Source organism: Rhinoderma darwinii, chromosome 2 (assembly GCF_050947455.1).
Source record: "Rhinoderma darwinii isolate aRhiDar2 chromosome 2, aRhiDar2.hap1, whole genome shotgun sequence".
NCBI lineage: Eukaryota > Metazoa > Chordata > Amphibia > Anura > Rhinodermatidae > Rhinoderma > Rhinoderma darwinii.
This window is the reverse complement of record NC_134688.1, coordinates 222296641-222318233: the sequence shown is the minus strand read 5'-3', so window position 1 is coordinate 222318233 and position 21593 is coordinate 222296641. Positions and strand designations below refer to the sequence as shown.

Sequence of the window (21593 nt, the reverse complement as noted above, 5' to 3'; positions counted from 1 at the left end):
TGGAATTCGGGAGATACGTAAACAGCATAGCTCACTGTGCTATGCTTTTTCGGAACTCCCATTCACATCTATGGGAGTTACTGAAATAACGTAGCTCAGCAAGCTTGGCTGTTTCCATACTACCGGCCACCTCAAAATGTCAAAAATCAGTGGCCAAAAAGCAGTGACAGCAAAAAAAGGTAGGACAGGTGTCCGGGAGGCCTGTTCTACAGATAGGTGTGGCTCCCAGAGGTGGGACACACATCTATCGAATATTCATGGCATATTCTGTGGATATGTCATAAATGTCCGAGAAGGGGCTCCTGGGCTGCAATGCAAAATCTGTAACAGGGTCCTCCACCTACCATGTGCCATTTATAATACTAGTGTCTTTCTATGTGGCAGAAGAGCCTTTGACTAACTGCTATTACTGGAACCACTATAGCTACGTCCCTGACTACTGTGGGTCTCACTCCAAATGTTTTCCCTAGGTATGATGCCTTCATCCTTCTTGTTATTTTATTTTTCCACTGTTTTCTTTACTTGAATAATAACATTTTTTTAGTCACTTGTACAAATAATAAGGTATCATGCATTGCATGGGGGAAAACATTTGGTCAGACCCACAATGGGCTCTTGCACTTAATAAAAGTACCCAAGAAAATCTAGCTATGCCCTATATTTGTGAAAGTGTTACTAATTTTCCTGCACACCTAGCAACGGCTCCAACATTTTTATTTTCTAAAAACAAAAAGTCAGTTTCAAACAGCATTACTTTATCTACAATTATCTCAAAATTGGACAAAGTCACAAATTGCAGAATACTGTTTTACGCATTACTGTAACAATTTATATAAGGGTGAGCAAATAAATGAAAATGATTAGGGTCAAATATCTAGGAAGGATCTGGAAGCAATTCATCTTAATGTTTGTCTTGTACATTAATTAAATGTTATGAATCCCAAAGCTACTACTAAATTGGATTAGGGTCCCTGCCAAGAATGAACTAAACTCCTCATTCAGGTTCTACAATTAAATATGTGTATATATGGAAAAAAAAGATCCTGTTCTAATCAATGTAGATAGAATTATACCAATTTGTTAAGCACAACATATGCACATAACTTGTTTCATTCCCTCTTTCTGGCAATAAAGTAGCTACATTTTGTTCATAGAGATAGACACACTTGGATGTCAGCAGAGCAGAAATAAACATCCCTCTGAAATATGTCTGAATCATGTTCTATAAACAACATCACTAGAAGCAATAGCCAAATTATAATAATTACCCATCTTTGTAGATCAATTATTGTATGTCATGCTGGCCAAGTATATAGCACGTTTGCTAATAGAGTTTTGAAGATTTATGATTTTATGCCAAGATGAAATTCCTGTCATATGACGAGTTGGTCTATCTTAATAAAACGCATTCTCTACAAACATTTTGTGGAGAGGGAAATTACGAGCACTGATAGGGTCATATCATGTTTTTAAATGCATTACAATATATAATAATGGATGTACTTATCTGTGAAGCACAGGTGATAGATCTACATAATTAAAAGTCATCAAGATTTATTGGAATGCATTGGGGAAACCAATATAATGCAAATAACACTCTAATGATGATTTGCAGTTCTATGTAAGACATATTCATATATTTCTATATTCCTAACAAATTAGGGTAATAAAACAGGGTGGTATTTTCAGCTAACTCAACTGTAATACTTAATATTAATAACAATAAACATTCATAACAACTAACATATATCATATATCAAGATATATGACTGAGGGACACTCATTTGTAATCTTCTTCATTGTAATATATATATAAAAATAAATGTAACTACGATAGCAAATATCTTTCTGGTTCCAAAAAACAATATGCCTCTTGTAGAAAGATTTTTTTAATACAGTATTGAACTATCTAATGATATTGGGCTATGTATCTTTTCCTTTTCTATTATCGTCATTATTTGTTTGATTGAATGTCGCACCACTAACAGCTTTGTACATTATATCTCATCACATCAATAATGTAACAATGCAGGATAAGACTAGGTGCACACTTCTGTTAAGTGTGCAGTAACTGTTGTCATCTCGGCCTTGTCCTGTATATATGGCTAATGGGGTAAAGCCATACAGCAAGACGTGCATTAGTTTCAAAGAGCCTGGGCAATGCACGGATCATGGAAACCATGGTCGCCTGCATTGGCACATAATACGTGTTCAATACTATCTGCAATTGTGATTCCGCAATTGCAGATAGTATACGGCTTTAAAACTATGGTCGTGTGCATGACGCCTTAGAGTTACAATTGACCGTGATAGGCTCACAATGAGGGTATGTTCACACGCAGAATCAAAAATGGCTGAAAATGAACATTTTCAGAGAAAAAAACCTCTGATTTTAGTTTTTGAAGTTGAAAATGTTTCAGGTGTTTCTGGAGCCGTTTTAGGAGCTGTTTTTTCAGTGACACAAAGAAAAACAGCTCCAAATACGGCTCAAAAAGTGACATGCTCCTTTTTACAGGGCGTTTTTTTACGCGCTGATTTTTAAAACGGTGGCGGGAAAAACACCCCTTCTGAACGAAATGCCATTTTTCAATGCGCAGATGTTTGTAGGCGTTCAGCTACCATTTTTTTCAGGCCTGAAAACTCTGCAGGAAGATGTCCGGTCCTGGCCTTGAAAATTATACATGTCACCAGGGCCGACCTTTGCACAGGGTGCATCACTCCAGCAGGTAGAAGGAGGCGCTGCGCTGGCTCCTTTCCCCTGCTTGTTTCAGAAGCACCCGGGCTTGGCTACTCAGCGGCTGCCTTTCCGCACGGGCGCTTCTTCTCTCAGTGGTGTCACTACAGCTGTAACAGCCATAGAGGCTGCTAGCGGATACTAATGAATACTATAGCAGAGCAGAGAGGTATCTCCCTGGTCTGCTTTCTAGTAGCGCCACTGTAGCTTCCTGAAGGAGCGGAATTCCCGTGTGGTCGGGGATTCCGCTCTTGGACGGAGCGCTTGATGTCTCGGTCCATATATGGACAGTGACATCAGGGGCAACTCCTGAAGCGGAATCCCCGTCCACAGTGTTACCGACGCTGTGACCAGGGATTCCACTCCAGGAGAAGCCCTTGACGTCACTGTCCATAAATAGGCAGACGTCAGGGGTTTCTCCTGGACTGCAATCCCCAACGCTGTGACCGGGGATTCCACTCCAGGAGAAGCCCCTGACGTCACTGTCCATAAATGGATAGAGATGTCAGGGGCTTCTCCTGGAGTGGAATCCCCGGTCACAGCGTCGCCAACTCTGTGGACAGGGATTCCGCTTCAGAAGTTGCCCCTGATGTCATTGTCCATATATGGACAGAGACATCAAGCGCTCCGTCCAGGAGCGGAATCCCCAGCCACAGGGGGATTCCGCTTCTTCAGGGAACTACAGTGGCACTATGAACAGGAAGGGGGGTGCTATCTACAAGGGGGCTGTGTGGCACTACCTACAAGGGGGCTGTGCGTCACTACCTACATGGGGGCTGTGCGGCACTACCAACATGGGGGCTGTGTGGCACTACCTAAAAGGGGGCTGTGTGGCACTACCTAAAAGGGGGCTGTGTGGCACTACCTAAAAGGGGGCTGTGTGGCACTACCTACAAGGGGGCTGTGTGGCATTACCTACAAGGGGGCTGTGTGGCACTACCTACAAAGGGGCTGTGTGGCACTATCCACAAGGGTGCTGTGTAGTACTACCTACAAGGGGGCTGTGTGGCACTACCTACAGGGGCTGTGTGGTACTGTCTACAGTGGCTGTGTGCCACTATCAACGTGAAATCTGTCAGTGGTGGGCTGATAATTATTTTAGAGTGCGTGGGGGGCTGATGGTCATTTTACTGTGAGTGGCGGGTTGATGGTCATTTTACTGTGAGTGGTGGGCTGATGGTCATTTTACTGTGAGTGGGGGGGCTGATGGTCATTTTACTGTGAGTGCGGGGCTGATGGTCTTCAAGAGGTTTCCACCTCTGACCTCCATTTGAAATTAATAGGAGGCAGAAAATACCTCGTTTGGAGTGCTTTTTTGCTTACGTCTTTTGCAGTAGCTTCAACGACTTAAAAAAAAGCACAAAAGAAAAACGTCAAATAACGCGGTCAACTCAAAATCTGCCTCAATATTACTGAAGGAAATCTGAGGCAGATTTTTTTCTGCCTTACAAAAAACGCTGTGTGAACATAGCCTAAGAGTGTAGTGCTTGTTTTTAGCCATTTTCTGTCTTTCTCTAAACAATTTTTGGTAGGGGGGCCCTGAGGAAATTTTCAAGTATAACAATTTTTTTATATTTTTTTGTATTTTTACCATTACATCATAGTCAGGTTGATGTATATAGGGCATTATAGGCTGATGTTGTGGGTACAACTAGCTGTCAATCCAGTGGAAGAAGAAGCCTGTAGAGTGTTGTTGCTTCATCCCCTGGCTTGGATTGCTCTCCTCAATAAACACATTAGAGATACATTTATACATTCTGTTGGCTTAATACTACCACCCATCTGCTGTGGTGGCTGACAGCCCGTTTGCTGTCTCAGAATGCCAAATGTAGTTCTTTTTGCTATTTCTGTCTCATATAACTGCCAAGCATGAACTAAGACTTTATATAGTTCCCAGAGTTAGTGTTGAAAATGTATAGCTTAAAAGATCTTTCAAATATTTTAATTGCCAACAATTTGCCAGCACTTTAGAGCATCTCATTAATCTCGAATAAATTAATTCCTGTGCAGCACCATTATTTAACTATAAATACTCAATAAAATAAAGACATAATAATAACCTGCCATTCAATATATTATAAGGAATATTTCAAATACATGTCTGTGGACTTCCATTCTATATAAGGCACATATCAATTAAGAAAATAACATTATTTAAATCATGTTTTAGATAAAGCATTTTTTGTAAACTTTTTTATTTTTTTTAAATTGTTTTTCAGTTCCTGGGATCTGTGGTTCCTCAATGGATTGCAAACCGAAGGGGGGGCTTGCAGGCAGGCAAGAGAATCAGTATTTTTGGAAAAAGTAAAATATATATTCCTCAGCACATCCTCATGTTGAATATAATAAAGAGCTTTATTTGGCCATAAATTCAAAAGTCCAAAAGGACACAGGTTGGGAGTGTTACCGCCTACGCGTGAGTGAATAAAGCTCTTTCTTATATTCCACATGTCGTTGTGCTGAGGAATATTTTTTTTACTTTTTCCAAAAAAACTTCCTGTTAGGCCTCATGCACACGACCGTAAAAACTCCCGTTATTACGGGTCGTAATTACGACCCGTAATAACGGGCTCATAGAATGCTATTGGCCACGGGTACCTTCCCGTTTTCTTATGGGAAGGTGCCCGTGCAGTTGAAAAAGATAGAACATGTCCTATTTCAGGCCGTAATAACGGCACGGGCAGCCCATAAAAGTCTATGTAGCTCCCGTAATGACGGGTGACTACGTGTGTGCACCCGTCATTACGGCAGCGTTGCTAGGCGACGTCAGTAAATAGTCACTGTCCAGGGTGCTGAAAGAGTTAACTGATTGGCAGTAACTCTTTCAGGAACCTGGACAGGGAATTCCGATCACAATATACATCAACCTGTAAAAAAAAAAAAAGATGTTCATACTTACCGAGAACTTCCTGCTTCTTCCTCCAGTCCAGTCTCGCCGCCGTTGCCTTGGTGACGCGTCCCTCTCGACATCCGGCCCGACATCGCTGGATGACGTTTCAGCCCATGTGACCGCTGCAGCCAATCACAGGCCAATCACATGCTGCAGCGGTCACATGGACTGCCGCATCATCCAGGGATGTCGGGCTGGATGTCAAGAGAGGGACGCGTCACAAGGCAACGGCCGGGTAAGTATGAATTTCTTTTACCTTTACCTCGGAAAGGGCTGCCCCTTCTCTCTATCCTGCACTGATAGAGAGAAGGGGCTGCCGATTAGTGCAGTGCAATTTTGCATCGAAAACGTGCCCGGAAATACGGGTGGAATACTGGTGACACCGGAACCGTATTTATGGGCAAGGGTCCGTAAATACTGGTGCAAAACGGGTCGAATACGTGTGACACCGGACCCGTATTTACGCCAGTATTTACGGGAGGGAAAAAATACGTTAGTGTGCATGAGGCCTTAGGTAGCTCAGTTTTCACCTGTGATGTGCATGCTAGGGGTTTGTTATCAGAATCACCTCATTACTGGAGGGAGTGGTTGAAATTACAAATACAGCTCTATTGTTCTGCTGAAGGCCCTATTCACACCATGCCCAGAATATACAGCTATGGTATACTTTTTTTCAACATATACATTACAAAAAGGATGCATTTTTGTATTCGCTTAGTTTCTGTTTAATACTTCCCTATCTTTTTTTTTTCTCTTTAGAGGACAGAAATTGTTTTTTTCAGACAGGTTCGAAATGATAATCTATGGCAAAATGTCAGTTGTGAGCTAAAAGGACACACACAGATGTTCTCATAGTTGCACAGCCACATATTTCCCTATAATTTTCAGTCACAGGTGCCCCCATAGGTGACTAACAATTATGGGTATACCAGTGGCTAACAATTATGCTGGCACCTGTGTATAGTCACATGTGCCCTCATAAGAATTTAGCTGTAGGTGCCCTCATAGATGTCCAACAACAGTTGTCCCATAGGTGTCAAGCCACGGGTATCCCTATAATAACCAGAAACAGTTCCCCCTATAATTGTCAGCAACAATTCACCCCCAAAATAGTAAGCCACAGTCCCCCTATAACCACCAGCCATAGTTCACCCCCCATAATTGCAAGCCACAGTTCATCCCCATAATTGTCAGCTACAGGTCATTCCCACAATTGTCAGCCACAGTACACCCCCATAATTGTAAGCCACAGTTCACCCACATAGGTGCTAGCAACAGTCCTCCTTATAACTGCCAGCCACAGTCCCACCTATAACTGCCAGGCACAGTACCACTTACGGCTGCTAGCCACAGCCCACCCTTTAACTGCCAGCCACAGCTTCCCCTAAAACTGGCAGCAGCATCCCACCCCATAACTGCCAGCCACCGCCCCCTATAACTGCAGGTTAAGCCCCCCTATAACTGCCAAACACAGTTCCAACTATAACTCCCATCCACAGTCCCCTTATAATTGCCATCCACAGTCTCCCCTATAACTGCCAGTCACAATACCCTCTATAACTGCCAGCCATAGTCCCCCTTATAACCGCCAGACACAGCCTTCCCTATAACTGCCAGCCTCATTCCCCCTCGTTGTGCCAGCGGTCGCTGACCGTTGGCACATCCTACTTACTGGCAGCCGCAACCGCAGGACACTTTCTTCATGCCGGCGTCTCCCTCCCCAGAGATGCGGTTACACGCAGCTGCAGCTCCCCTCTGCGCACCTGTGTTTAGTTCCCAAGCCTATCCCTTTACGCTCTGGACTATAAAAAAGGTTCTGCCCTTCCTATCCTTGCCTGGGCATTGTTATTTCTACCCATGTTCGTTTAGCAACTGGTCCCTTAGTTGTATCCTGTTCCCAGTATTCCTGTATCCTGTTTCCTGTATCCGTATCCAGTAATTGTGTTTGTTTCTGATTGAAGTCTAGTGTTGGAGTCGATTTCATCCCCTGTGCCATGCCTCGTGTCATCGCCACGCCAAGTGTCATCTGCCACGCCAAGTATCATCTGTGCCAAAGAGTCTGCTACGCCACATGTCTGTCATAATATCTATACAGGTACTCTAGTTCTAAAGACTTTCATTGACTGTAGTTGGGCCAGCTGCTACTCTGCTATGGCGGAGAGGGCTAGTGGGTCCACATACCACCAGACTTGTGACACCCCTTATCCATCCAATCCACACCTTGACACCCCTTATCCTTCCAGTCCTGCTTATAACTGCCAGTCACAGCCCTGTATAACTGCCAGCGATAGTACCCCTATAAGTTCCAACCAAAGCTTCAGCTGTAATTGTCAGCAACAGCCCCCATTATGACTGCCAGCCACAGTCCCGCAATAACTGGCAGCCAAAGCCCCCATAACTGACAGCCACAGTCCCGCTTATAATTGCCAGCCACAGCCCCTCTTATAACTGCCAGTCACAGCCCCCCTATAACTGCAAAACACAAGCACCAAATAACTGCCGGCCACAGTACCCCTACAATTGCCAGCCACGGTCCCCCTATAACTGCCAGCTACAGTAACCCTATAACTGCATGGAAAAAACACCTTCATACTGCAATACACAGAGTTATGTGTATTGCCGATATGGAGATGTGTATTGTCATGCCGTGGATGAGTATTCCCCACAAGCTGAGAATATAATGCACATCCAAGAAATGGAAATACACATCTGCATAACAGCAATACACATTTTTATTTTGTCAATACACATAAGGCTATGTTCACATCAAATTTTTTGCCTACATTTGATGTATACGATGGTAAAATACTAGCAACTAATGCGTTGAACATAGACTGTGACAGATGTCTGACTGTCTTCCCACCAGTGTTCGGATAGCAGCACACATCTCCCAAAAAGTTTTTTTATTCATCAAACATCAAGTATAAGACAGCAATGTTTTGACCCATTGTTGTGTGTAGGATCTTTCACAAGCCCTACACAATGGGTCGAAAAGTTTGACGAATAAAAAAACTTTTTGGGATACTATTGGAGATGTGTGCTGCTGTCTGAACACTGGTGGAAAGATTAAAGATGATCGGCTGTGGTTTATTTGATACAGGACGGCGTGACACCATCCCATTTATCAGGACCTGTGCTGCTTCACTCACTTTGTCTTAGATGTCTAACAATGGCAACCCCCACCATAGACTTTAAGGGTGTCCATTAAATAGATACGTTGTGAACTGGGGTCATGAAAGTTTATGACGTATTCGTTAAACCAACGCCATTATAGTCTATGGGTAAAGGATGCCACTATTAGGCTTTGTTCTCATCTGCGTTGCAGCCTCCGTCGCTGATCCGGCTGAGTTTACAGGAGATAATAGCACAGCTTGTTGCACTATTGTCTGTGATAAAATGACGGACACCTTGATGGAAAGACGAAGGAACCTTTTAAAGTCAATGGGTTCCGTCAGCCGCTGGTGGTGTCCATCGTATAACAGAACCGTTGCTTCCATTATTCCCTTGTTCTGATCCTCTGACGGAGCAGAACAACGGAATTGACTGACACAGATGTGAACATACCCTTAGGTATCCATTTAACGTATCTATCGTATCCCAAAACGTGATGTGAACAGGGCCGAATTCTGTGTGAGATGTGCCGTCAGATGACAAGCTGTCTCCCTCTGCTCTGCGATCTGCTTCCTCTCAGTACAAGGGAGAGGGAGCATTCTCAGTACACACTGCTGTACAGCATAGGTTGCCTCTGGTCTCTATTCTCTTATGCACAGTGCCCGCTGTACGGCAGTCTATAGAACTGTCGTTCCCATTTGGAACAATGGCAATATAGAAATTGTCTGCCCCCATAAATAAAAAATAAATATATGTTCAGAAAATAAAAATATTTATTAAATTATATATTTTACTTTCAGTGGCTTTTAATTAGTGATTAAAAGAAAATAGTGATACATTCACTTTAAGATTGTATCCTTGTAATAAATATGCTTTAAATACCTTTCAGAAGGAGCTTAGCTTCAAGAATGAACCTGACAGGAAATTCACCAACTCCAACAATTCGAAAGCAGTTTAGAAGGTTATCGGGTAACTTACATGAGATGGAGTAGTTTTTTGTAGGCACAGTGGCCCTAGGAGACCTAAATTTATAAGTATAGAACAAATGTAAATTAGACTCCTACGTGACAGAAACATAGATGTAAAAAAAGCATTAATGCATTCCACAGAGCTGAAACCTTAAATATAGAGATTAAAACTATATTATACTGAATATTATAACATAATAAGAAGTCATGTTAAATTAATGACTGTTGATGACAAGCAAGCTAGAATGATTACAATAACGGTTTATTGTTTTGCAAACAAAAAAATCTATTCCTCAGAAAAACTGTTTACATAAATTCAGTATAGCTATAAATATTCACATTCAATATTATTAGATGTCAACTAATATTGTCAGTAAATCTAACAGTTTTTTTTAAGTTATAAGTGAAAAAGTAAGATTCACTGTTTTTGTTTTTTAATATACTCAACAAATACATTGAATTGCCTACTGAACTCATGTAAACACATATCTTGTCTATTCAACATAATAGCCTTCTCTGTTGAGGCACTTTTGTAAATGGTAGACTAGGGGATCGAATTACTGCTACAAAACAGATTTATACTGTTTATGTAGCTATTTTTGGCCTCCTTTTTTTATATCGTCATCAGACTGAAAACATTAGCCTTAAAGGTGTTTCATCAACTTTGGAGAAATCAAACAGTGTCATGTCAGGGCTGTAGAAAGAATGCTTCAAGGGGTATGTTCACACAGCTTATTTAAACAACAGAAAAATCGGAAGCAGAACGCCTACAAACATCTGCCCATTGATTTCAATGGGAAAAACTGCGTTTCTGTTCCGACAAGGCGTTATTTTGTTTAGAAAAACGGCTACGTAAAAAAAAGCCAGCGAAAAAGATCTGCAGGTCACCTCTTCAGTTGGGTTTGGAGCCGTTTTTCATTGACTCTATAGAAAATAGCTCCAAAACCGTCGTAAAAAACTTTGTGAAAAACGCGAGTTGCTAAAAAAACGGCTAAAAATCAGGAGCTCTTTTCCCTTGAAAACAGCTCCGTATTTTCAGACGTTTTTTAGTAAGCAAGTGAAAATACCCTAAATGTTCTACCAACTATTAAAGAGAATAACAGCGATTCAACAGTACGTGACTAAATATTGTCATGCGAAAGCAGCCATCACTATATTCACAGCAACATTTCCACAAATATATAACCTTATGTGGCTAAAAGTTGACAATAATTTTCAATTGACACAGTGCATTTTGCCTACAAAAAAGCAATCACAAATTGGACAGCTTCTTTTGTCTACGCACACAGTATGATTGCTGTTGCTAAAGACATTATGGTTGCTTTTGTTAAACAACATTTTAGCCTGAGTGGTGCCCTACTGTCTAGAGGTAAAAAATCAAACTACATTATGTCACACAGGTATAAAAGCAACACATCCATAAAAATAAACGATTTTCATTGTAACTGTTTCTAAACAAATTGTTTGATTACTTTCAAATTTTTATATTGCACTTTGTCTTCACTTTATTTTTCTGTGTGACCTTGTTTGTTTATCTTCTATAATATGAAATCCAAGAAAATATGATCGACTCAAGCACATAAAGTTTATGAAAAAAGATACAAAATTTTATTGACATAAAAACATAACAGAATAAAACTGGAACAGGGATGAGTCACTCAATAAAAAGACATCAAATCAATCACGTACCGGATGTAAATATCAAGTGATTAAGTGAGTACTAGACATATTGTTAAAGCAGCAGAGATGATGTAGGTATACATGTAGACCTACGTCTAATGGAGCCGAGGTAAACCTATAGCAAAAGAACCAGTCCAATGTGATCAAGCAACGATGTATGTATGTATTAGCCCAACTGTATGAGGGCATACAACAGTAGTTACATGTACATGCAGGTACGCAAATAGTGATTATCTGAGTAAACCTAGGGAGTTGACATAAACCCTAATGTGAATGCTGAGGGATCAACATTGAAAGGGCAGGTATACAATGCACCTGGGCTCAAAAAAATGACAGAGGAATAACATGGAAAACTCAGTAGCAGCTGTCTAACAAGGAGAAATAGTAAGACATACCGGTAGACATAGAAGAGGCGTGAAAGCGATGTCTGTACCCGACGCGCGTTTCGGCAACTGCCTTCGTCCGGGGTTAAGGTCAGACTGCTGATATCCGCCCATATATACTACATAGCTCAGGTGTTTGAGATATAAAGAAAGAATGAGGAGGAAGCAGAACTGGATGACGAGATTCGGCGTCTGATGCGGGGTACAGAGATGGCGCTGCCCCACTTCCGGGACCGCGTCATTAGAGAGGGTGTGAGGCGGCGGGACGAAGCCACGCCCCCCACATCCTACTCCAATTGCAGACAGCGGTCGGAAGAGGACAGGGCCACTCCCCCCCCGAAGTAAACATCTGATCAGGATGTTATAAACACCAGCGCACAGCCCGACACCAGCATGTGTTGATGAAGCAAAAGACTCCCAATGAAGATGGTTACGAAACAGTGTATATGACTAGGGATAAGGTGATTAGATAAAGTGAGATGCCTACAGTGTTAAAGTGCGTGATATGTGAACTAAAAAGAAACGTGTGATATGATGAGCCACTAAATAAAACAACGAATGTGAAATGAAATGTGGTGGTAATGGGAAGTGAAAATATGAGACAGAGAAAGATCGATGCAAAGGAAAAATGAAACATAAATAATGAAAAATAAATAGAAAATAGATAAAATTTCCAGTGGACAAGTGAAATAAAATGAATGTCGTGATGTGCGAATGAGTGTGCTGATGATATAAAGCAATGATGGATGAATGAAACCACAATAGATGTTAATATATGCAAGAAAAAGGAATAAGAAAATAGTATAAATTCCCTGCATATGTGATTATGTGTGTAAAAGTGAAAGGGCAAGGTAGTGATTATTGTGTAATACAACGTGTTAAGTGAGAATGAGTGTGGGGAACTGAACAATTGAATGTGTGTGAATACACACATAAGTTTATAGTGGCCTATAAATATTTATATAGGTGTTAGTACAGAATGAACATACACGAGTAAAAACTTTATACACATATTGTATTAGGACCAAAAGTAAACATCAGAAAATTATTTTCACATACAAAAGATAGTACAAAATAAAACACACACATTTGATAAGTGTATTGCGAAAATAGATGACTATTAGTGTCAAATCTGATGGAAACACAAACAGAATATGAGTACAATACATTGTGTATGTGTAATGTGATCTCTACTTGTGAAAAATTATGATGATAATGAAGATAATGGTGATGAAAAAATAAAAAGAAATAAATAATGCATGGTACAGTGGGATGAAACATGGAACATGATAGATATAAAGACTGCGTGCACAACACCATATTCTGTTTCTTATTTCTTCTTTAGAGGGGTAAAAGATGGTCCAGAGAAGCACCTCCTCAGGTAAGCTCAACAGAAAATATCATGGTTCTATGTATATAGATGGAAAGAGAAAAGAGGATAGTTAGTGATAAAAAAATGACAATAGGGATGAGGGAAGGATAAAAAGCAAAGACCCACAAAGGAGTCAATGGTTACAGAAACGAAACAAAGCTCAAGGATTCATTAAGTCCGTGAGGAGACATTGTCCCAAGGGTCCATATCCAGCGAGACTCGCATTGTGCGAGTTTCTGTTTGATGGCCCCACCTCTCATACCGCATATAATGTGGTCAATCCCTCTCACCTTCAGCTTAGAGGGGTCACATGAATGGTGTGTTTTAAAATGTCGGGCCACCGGTTTCAACATCTCCAAGTTTTCTGCCCCTGATGCTCGTTTGATGTCGGCCATATGTTCACGTACACGGACCTTCAACTCTCTGGAAGTGAGACCAACGTAAATCTTTGGGCATGGGCAGACAGCGTAGTACACAACAGCTTTAGTAGTGCATGTGATGGAATGAGTGATGTTAAACGTTTTACTGCCTGAAGCATCAGTGAAGGTGTTAACTTCTTCTACATTGGGACATGCTATGCATTTTCCACAGGGCTTACACCCCCATCTTGGACCCTTGGTCCCAAAGGGGTATTTAGATTTTATTGGATCATACAAACTTCTTACGAGAAGGTCTCTCAAATTTTTGGATCGTCTAGCTGTGACGCAGGGATATTTTGTAATGAATCTATTTAGAGTGGGGTCTGTCAGAAGTATCGGCCAATATCTTTTGAGAATTTCTTTCATCTGTGGCCATCGGGAGTGATACCCCGTGACAAATCTGACCAGACTCTGTTTTTCTGCCTTCTTTTTAGGGAAAAGCAAGTCATCTCTAGATGTCCGTTTAGCCCTTTGATAGGCTTTTTTTATTGATCTCATACTATATCCCCTCTCCAAGAAACGATGTTTCAGGTCGTCAGCCTGTTTCTCGAATAGCGAGTCAGAGGAACATATCCTCTTGATCCGTAAGAATTGTCCAATAGGTACCGCTGAAATGGTCTGCGGGGGATGAGACGAGGAGGAGTGAAGTAGTGCATTCACAGACGTTTCCTTACGGAAAACATCACTGTGAAGGAAACCCTTTTCGTCTGTGAAAATTCTCACATCCAGGAATTCCAAGCAACTGGGATGCGCTTTGTAGGTGAATTTAAGATTTACATCGTTCAAGTTCAATCCGACCATGAATAAGTCAAGATTAGCAAGTGTACCTTTCCAGACGACCAGGATGTCATCAATGTAACGGGCCCAAAGGAGGACCCGCGCCATTGATTCATCCCGGTCGTCTGAAAAGAGGGTCCTCTCCCACAGCCCCAGGAAGAGGTTGGCGTAAGATGGTGCACACGCTGCCCCCATAGCTGTTCCCTGGAGCTGTAGGTAGAAGTGACTATTAAACACAAAGAAATTGTGTGTAAGAATGTATTCAAGCATCTGTACAATAAATGAGCATAGAGGTTTGTCTAGTTCTGACATCGACAGAAAGTATTGAACTGCTCTCAAACCATCTCGTCATCCAGTTCTGCTTCCTCCTCATTCTTTCTTTATATCTCAAACACCTGAGCTATGTAGTATATATGGGCGGATATCAGCAGTCTGACCTTAACCCCGGACGAAGGCAGTTGCCGAAACGCGCGTCGGGTACAGACATCGCTTTCACGCCTCTTCTATGTCTACCGGTATGTCTTACTATTTCTCCTTGTTAGACAGCTGCTACTGAGTTTTCCATGTTATTCCTCTGTCATTTTTTTGAGCCCAGGTGCATTGTATACCTGCCCTTTCAATGTTGATCCCTCAGCATTCACATTAGGGTTTATGTCAACTCCCTAGGTTTACTCAGATAATCACTATTTGCGTACCTGCATGTACATGTAACTACTGTTGTATGCCCTCATACAGTTGGGCTAATACATACATACATCGTTGCTTGATCACATTGGACTGGTTCTTTTGCTATAGGTTTACCTCGGCTCCATTAGACGTAGGTCTACATGTATACCTACATCATCTCTGCTGCTTTAACAATATGTCTAGTACTCACTTAATCACTTGATATTTACATCCGGTACGTGATTGATTTGATGTCTTTTTATTGAGTGACTCATCCCTGTTCCAGTTTTATTCTGTTATGTTTTTATGTCAATAAAATTTTGTATCTTTTTTCATAAACTTTATGTGCTTGAGTCGATCATATTTTCTTGGATTTCATCTTATGTCAATTTTTGATCGATGCACCAAGGTCATCTTGGTTATTCTAGGACCTAATACAGTAGATTCCATATAGTTCAGCAACGTTGCCTTACATTGAACATCACTCTGTATCTGTGTCCTTCTCTGTTGGTATTTCATCGGTGTATATCTAATTTTTTCTGTGTTCTCACAGAGTCCAGTACCTCGGGCCCCATGGACTATAAAGCCAGGGAATGTGCCTGGCGTTCCCAGATGGAACAGGTTTTTAAGGATGAGTCCCCAATCCTTGGTTTTAATGTGTGCAGAAACGTCACTGAGCTCCAGAATAAATATACCAATCTGTTACACCGCCGCATGAAGGTGTGGTGGAACAAAACTTTTCTGGAAAACTATATCCAGAGAGACCTTGTCCCAAGGGGCCTAAGAATCCAGATTTTCCCATCCTTCCCGATTATAGAAGAAGAATTCATCTCCAAGTGGGAAGAGGTATGCAACCAAGGCTCCAGAAAATTCATGGAGCTTTTGGTTGACCTCAACCACAAAATGATACTGTCCATGGACAAAGAGATAGAAAGTGTCCAGACCCAATTATTTCCACTTATGTCCACAGACAATATGTCTAAATTCAAACATAACTTGGACATTCAATTTGTGGAATGGGAGAAAGACATCCAGGAAATCAAATCCAGAAAATTTTCAAGAGACATTGGTGATTTTCAAAATAACAAGGTGTACAGGTGGAGAAGAAGTCAGACCCCAGGAGGCCGTAGTCACACTCCCTCCATTTCCTCAGTATCATCTCAGAGTGAAACCGATACCATGCCTTATAGACCTGCCTTTAACACCCGCCCGAAACGAAAATTGGCACAGAGACAAATGGCCAACAAAAAACGACCAGACATACGGGAACAGAATAGTCAACTTAAGGTAATCAATCTGTCCTCACACATATTTTCGAACACTGATCTAGAACTTATAGCTAAAGGTCTGACTTTTTCACCAAGTGCCGGTTTTGATATGTTTTCCGCAGTAAAAGACCTACACATCTTTGGTCGCTCACTTATTTTCAATAAATGGTTCAACAAACCAGTGGACAGGGAAATCTTCCCAACATCTGAGGAACAGCAGGCACTTAAAGCACTTGAAGATCTGCTAGGTGAGCATAACATTGATGAAATTACAGGTAATATCCCAGCATGTATCCGTGTTAAATCTAAAAATTTCCCTGCCCTTAGCCTTTGTCCCGCGGTGGATCTTTTCATCAAATCAGTGACCCAGGAATTCTTTAACATTCCAAGGTATATCAAACATGATAACCTTACTCCATCGGAGAGAAAGAGCCTTAAACAACTACAAAAAATCAATGATGTGGTATTTAAGGCAGCAGATAAGGGGGGCAATGTGGTAGTCTGGCCATGTACTATGTATGAGGTGGAGGCAAATAGACAGCTGAGGGACAAATCATGCTATAGGAAATTGACCTTTAACCCTCTGTCGGCTTTCAGATCAGAGCTACAGGCCAAACTTTTTCAGGCAGTGGAAGATAATGTTATCTCAAAAGAATTAAAAACTGCTCTTTCAATTGATGAACCCACCATTCCAACCCTTTATCTGCTGCCTAAGATCCACAAAAATGAAAGGATTCCACCAGGGAGACCCATCATCTCAGGCAGGGGCAGCCTTATGGAAGGGATATGCAAATTCATCGATTTTCATCTTAAAAATCTGGTAATTAATTTACCTTCACATGTTCGTGACACGGCCGATTTACTGCAGAAGATCAGCGGTGTTAGCATCGATGGTGACATGCTCCTCGTCACCATCGATGTGGAGTCCCTGTACACAAGCATCAAACATGAAGATGGTTTGAGAGCAGTTCAATACTTTCTGTCGATGTCAGAACTAGACAAACCTCTATGCTCATTTATTGTACAGATGCTTGAATACATTCTTACACACAATTTCTTTGTGTTTAATAGTCACTTCTACCTACAGCTCCAGGGAACAGCTATGGGGGCAGCGTGTGCACCATCTTACGCCAACCTCTTCCTGGGGCTGTGGGAGAGGACCCTCTTTTCAGACGACCGGGATGAATCAATGGCGCGGGTCCTCCTTTGGGCCTGTTACATTGATGACATCCTGGTCGTCTGGAAAGGTACACTTGCTGATCTTGACTTATTCATGGTCGGATTGAACTTGAACGATGTAAATCTTAAATTCACCTACAAAGCGCATCCCAGTTGCTTGGAATTCCTGGATGTGAGAATTTTCACAAACGAAAAGGGTTTCCTTCACAGTGATGTTTTCCGTAAGGAAACGTCTGTGAATGCACTACTTCACTCCTCCTCGTCTCATCCCCCGCAGACCATTTCAGCGGTACCTATTGGACAATTCTTACGGATCAAGAGGATATGTTCCTCTGACTCGCTATTCGAGAAACAGGCTGACGACCTGAAACATCGTTTCTTGGAGAGGGGATATAGTATGAGATCAATAAAAAAAGCCTATCAAAGGGCTAAACGGACATCTAGAGATGACTTGCTTTTCCCTAAAAAGAAGGCAGAAAAACAGAGTCTGGTCAGATTTGTCACGGGGTATCACTCCCGATGGCCACAGATGAAAGAAATTCTCAAAAGATATTGGCCGATACTTCTGACAGACCCCACTCTAAATAGATTCATTACAAAATATCCCTGCGTCACAGCTAGACGATCCAAAAATTTGAGAGACCTTCTCGTAAGAAGTTTGTATGATCCAATAAAATCTAAATACCCCTTTGGGACCAAGGGTCCAAGATGGGGGTGTAAGCCCTGTGGAAAATGCATAGCATGTCCCAATGTAGAAGAAGTTAACACCTTCACTGATGCTTCAGGCAGTAAAACGTTTAACATCACTCATTCCATCACATGCACTACTAAAGCTGTTGTGTACTACGCTGTCTGCCCATGCCCAAAGATTTACGTTGGTCTCACTTCCAGAGAGTTGAAGGTCCGTGTACGTGAACATATGGCCGACATCAAACGAGCATCAGGGGCAGAAAACTTGGAGATGTTGAAACCGGTGGCCCGACATTTTAAAACACACCATTCATGTGACCCCTCTAAGCTGAAGGTGAGAGGGATTGACCACATTATATGCGGTATGAGAGGTGGGGCCATCAAACAGAAACTCGCACAATGCGAGTCTCGCTGGATATGGACCCTTGGGACAATGTCTCCTCACGGACTTAATGAATCCTTGAGCTTTGTTTCGTTTCTGTAACCATTGACTCCTTTGTGGGTCTTTGCTTTTTATCCTTCCCTCATCCCTATTGTCATTTTTTTATCACTAACTACCCTCTTTTCTCTTTCCATCTATATACATAGAACCATGATATTTTCTGTTGAGCTTACCTGAGGAGGTGCTTCTCTGGACCATCTTTTACCCCTCTAAAGAAGAAATAAGAAACAGAATATGGTGTTGTGCACGCAGTCTTTATATCTATCATGTTCCATGTTTCATCCCACTGTACCATGCATTATTTATTTCTTTTTATTTTTTCATCACCATTATCTTCATTATCATCATAATTTTTCACAAGTAGAGATCACATTACACATACACAATGTATTGTACTCATATTCTGTTTGTGTTTCCATCAGATTTGACACTAATAGTCATCTATTTTCGCAATACACTTATCAAATGTGTGTGTTTTATTTTGTACTATCTTTTGTATGTGAAAATAATTTTCTGATGTTTACTTTTGGTCCTAATACAATATGTGTATAAAGTTTTTACTCGTGTATGTTCATTCTGTACTAACACCTATATAAATATTTATAGGCCACTATAAACTTATGTGTGTATTCACACACATTCAATTGTTCAGTTCCCCACACTCATTCTCACTTAACACGTTGTATTACACAATAATCACTACCTTGCCCTTTCACTTTTACACACATAATCACATATGCAGGGAATTTATACTATTTTCTTATTCCTTTTTCTTGCATATATTAACATCTATTGTGGTTTCATTCATCCATCATTGCTTTATATCATCAGCACACTCATTCGCACATCACGACATTCATTTTATTTCACTTGTCCACTGGAAATTTTATCTATTTTCTATTTATTTTTCATTATTTATGTTTCATTTTTCCTTTGCATCGATCTTTCTCTGTCTCATATTTTCACTTCCCATTACCACCACATTTCATTTCACATTCGTTGTTTTATTTAGTGGCTCATCATATCACACGTTTCTTTTTAGTTCACATATCACGCACTTTAACACTGTAGGCATCTCACTTTATCTAATCACCTTATCCCTAGTCATATACACTGTTTCGTAACCATCTTCATTGGGAGTCTTTTGCTTCATCAACACATGCTGGTGTCGGGCTGTGCGCTGGTGTTTATAACATCCTGATCAGATGTTTACTTCGGGGGGGGAGTGGCCCTGTCCTCTTCCGACCGCTGTCTGCAATTGGAGTAGGATGTGGGGGGCGTGGCTTCGTCCCGCCGCCTCACACCCTCTCTGACGACGCGGTCCCGGAAGTGGGGCAGCGCCATCTCTGTACCCCGCATCAGACGCCGAATCTCGTCATCCAGTTCTGCTTCCTCCTCATTCTTTCTTTATATCTCAAACACCTGAGCTATGTAGTATATATGGGCGGATATCAGCAGTCTGACCTTAACCCCGGACGAAGGCAGTTGCCGAAACGCGCGTCGGGTACAGACATCGCTTTCACGCCTCTTCTATGTCTACCGGTATGTCTTACTATTTCTCCTTGTTAGACAGCTGCTACTGAGTTTTCCATGTTATTCCTCTGTCATTTTTTTGAGCCCAGGTGCATTGTATACCTGCCCTTTCAATGTTGATCCCTCAGCATTCACATTAGGGTTTATGTCAACTCCCTAGGTTTACTCAGATAATCACTATTTGCGTACCTGCATGTACATGTAACTACTGTTGTATGCCCTCATACAGTTGGGCTAATACATACATACATCGTTGCTTGATCACATTGGACTGGTTCTTTTGCTATAGGTTTACCTCGGCTCCATTAGACGTAGGTCTACATGTATACCTACATCATCTCTGCTGCTTTAACAATATGTCTAGTACTCACTTAATCACTTGATATTTACATCCGGTACGTGATTGATTTGATGTCTTTTTATTGAGTGACTCATCCCTGTTCCAGTTTTATTCTGTTATGTTTTTATGTCAATAAAATTTTGTATCTTTTTTCATAAACTTTATGTGCTTGAGTCGATCATATTTTCTTGGATTTCATCTTATGTCAATTTTTGATCGATGCACCAAGGTCATCTTGGTTATTCTAGGACCTAATACAGTAGATTCCATATAGTTCAGCAACGTTGCCTTACATTGAACATCACTCTGTATCTGTGTCCTTCTCTGTTGGTATTTCATCGGTGTATATCTTCTATAATATAAAGATTCTTTTAACCCCTTCCCTCTTTGGCCACTTTTGACCTTCCTGATAGAGCCTTGTTTTTCAAATCTAACATGTTTCACTATTTGTGGTAATAACTTCAGAATGCTTTTACCTATCCAAGTAATTCTGAAATTCTTTCCTCATGACACATTGGACTTTATGTTACTGGTAAAATTTGCTCGATACATTCAGTATTTAATTGTGAAATGCAACAAAATTTTGAAAAAAAAATAAAAAAATTTGCATTTTTTAAAAATTTTAATGTATCTGCTTGTAAGACAGATAGTAAATACCACACAAAATTAATTCTAATTAACATCCCCCATATGTCTTCTTTAGATTGGCATCGTTTTTTTGAACATCCTTTTATTTTTCAAGGATGTTACAAGGCTTAGAACATAAGCAGCAATTTCTCATATTTTGAATAAAATGTCAAAAGCCACTTTTTATAGGTACCAGTTCAATTCTGAAGTGGCTTTGAGGGGCCTATATATTAGAAACCCCTATCAAGCACCCCATTTTAGAAACTAGACCCTCAAAGTATTCAAAACAGCATTTAGAAAGTTTATTAACCCCTTAGGGAATGTAGAGCAAAGTAGAGATTAAATTTACAAATTTCATTTTTTGTCAGAAAATCCTTTTAATCCCATTTTTTTCTGTAAAACAGAAGATTTTACCAGAGAAACGCTACTCAATATTTATTGCCCAGATTCTGCAGTTTATAGAAATATCTCACATCCCTAGTTTCCTAATGGACTGAAGCACCGGTCTCAGAAG

The 21593-nt window shown here is 41.0% G+C and overlaps 1 protein-coding gene across 1 annotated transcript in view; it reads right to left on the bottom strand.

Annotated features, from left to right (window-relative positions):
* LOC142741794 (uncharacterized) overlaps positions 1-21593 on the bottom strand; it is a 659023-nt gene that overhangs the window by 418342 nt on the left and 219088 nt on the right. Inside the window, exon 44 of the mRNA XM_075851126.1 lies at positions 9618-9757. Within this exon, the coding sequence (XP_075707241.1) occupies positions 9618-9757 (140 nt within the window). The remainder of the gene's footprint in view (positions 1-9617; positions 9758-21593) is intronic.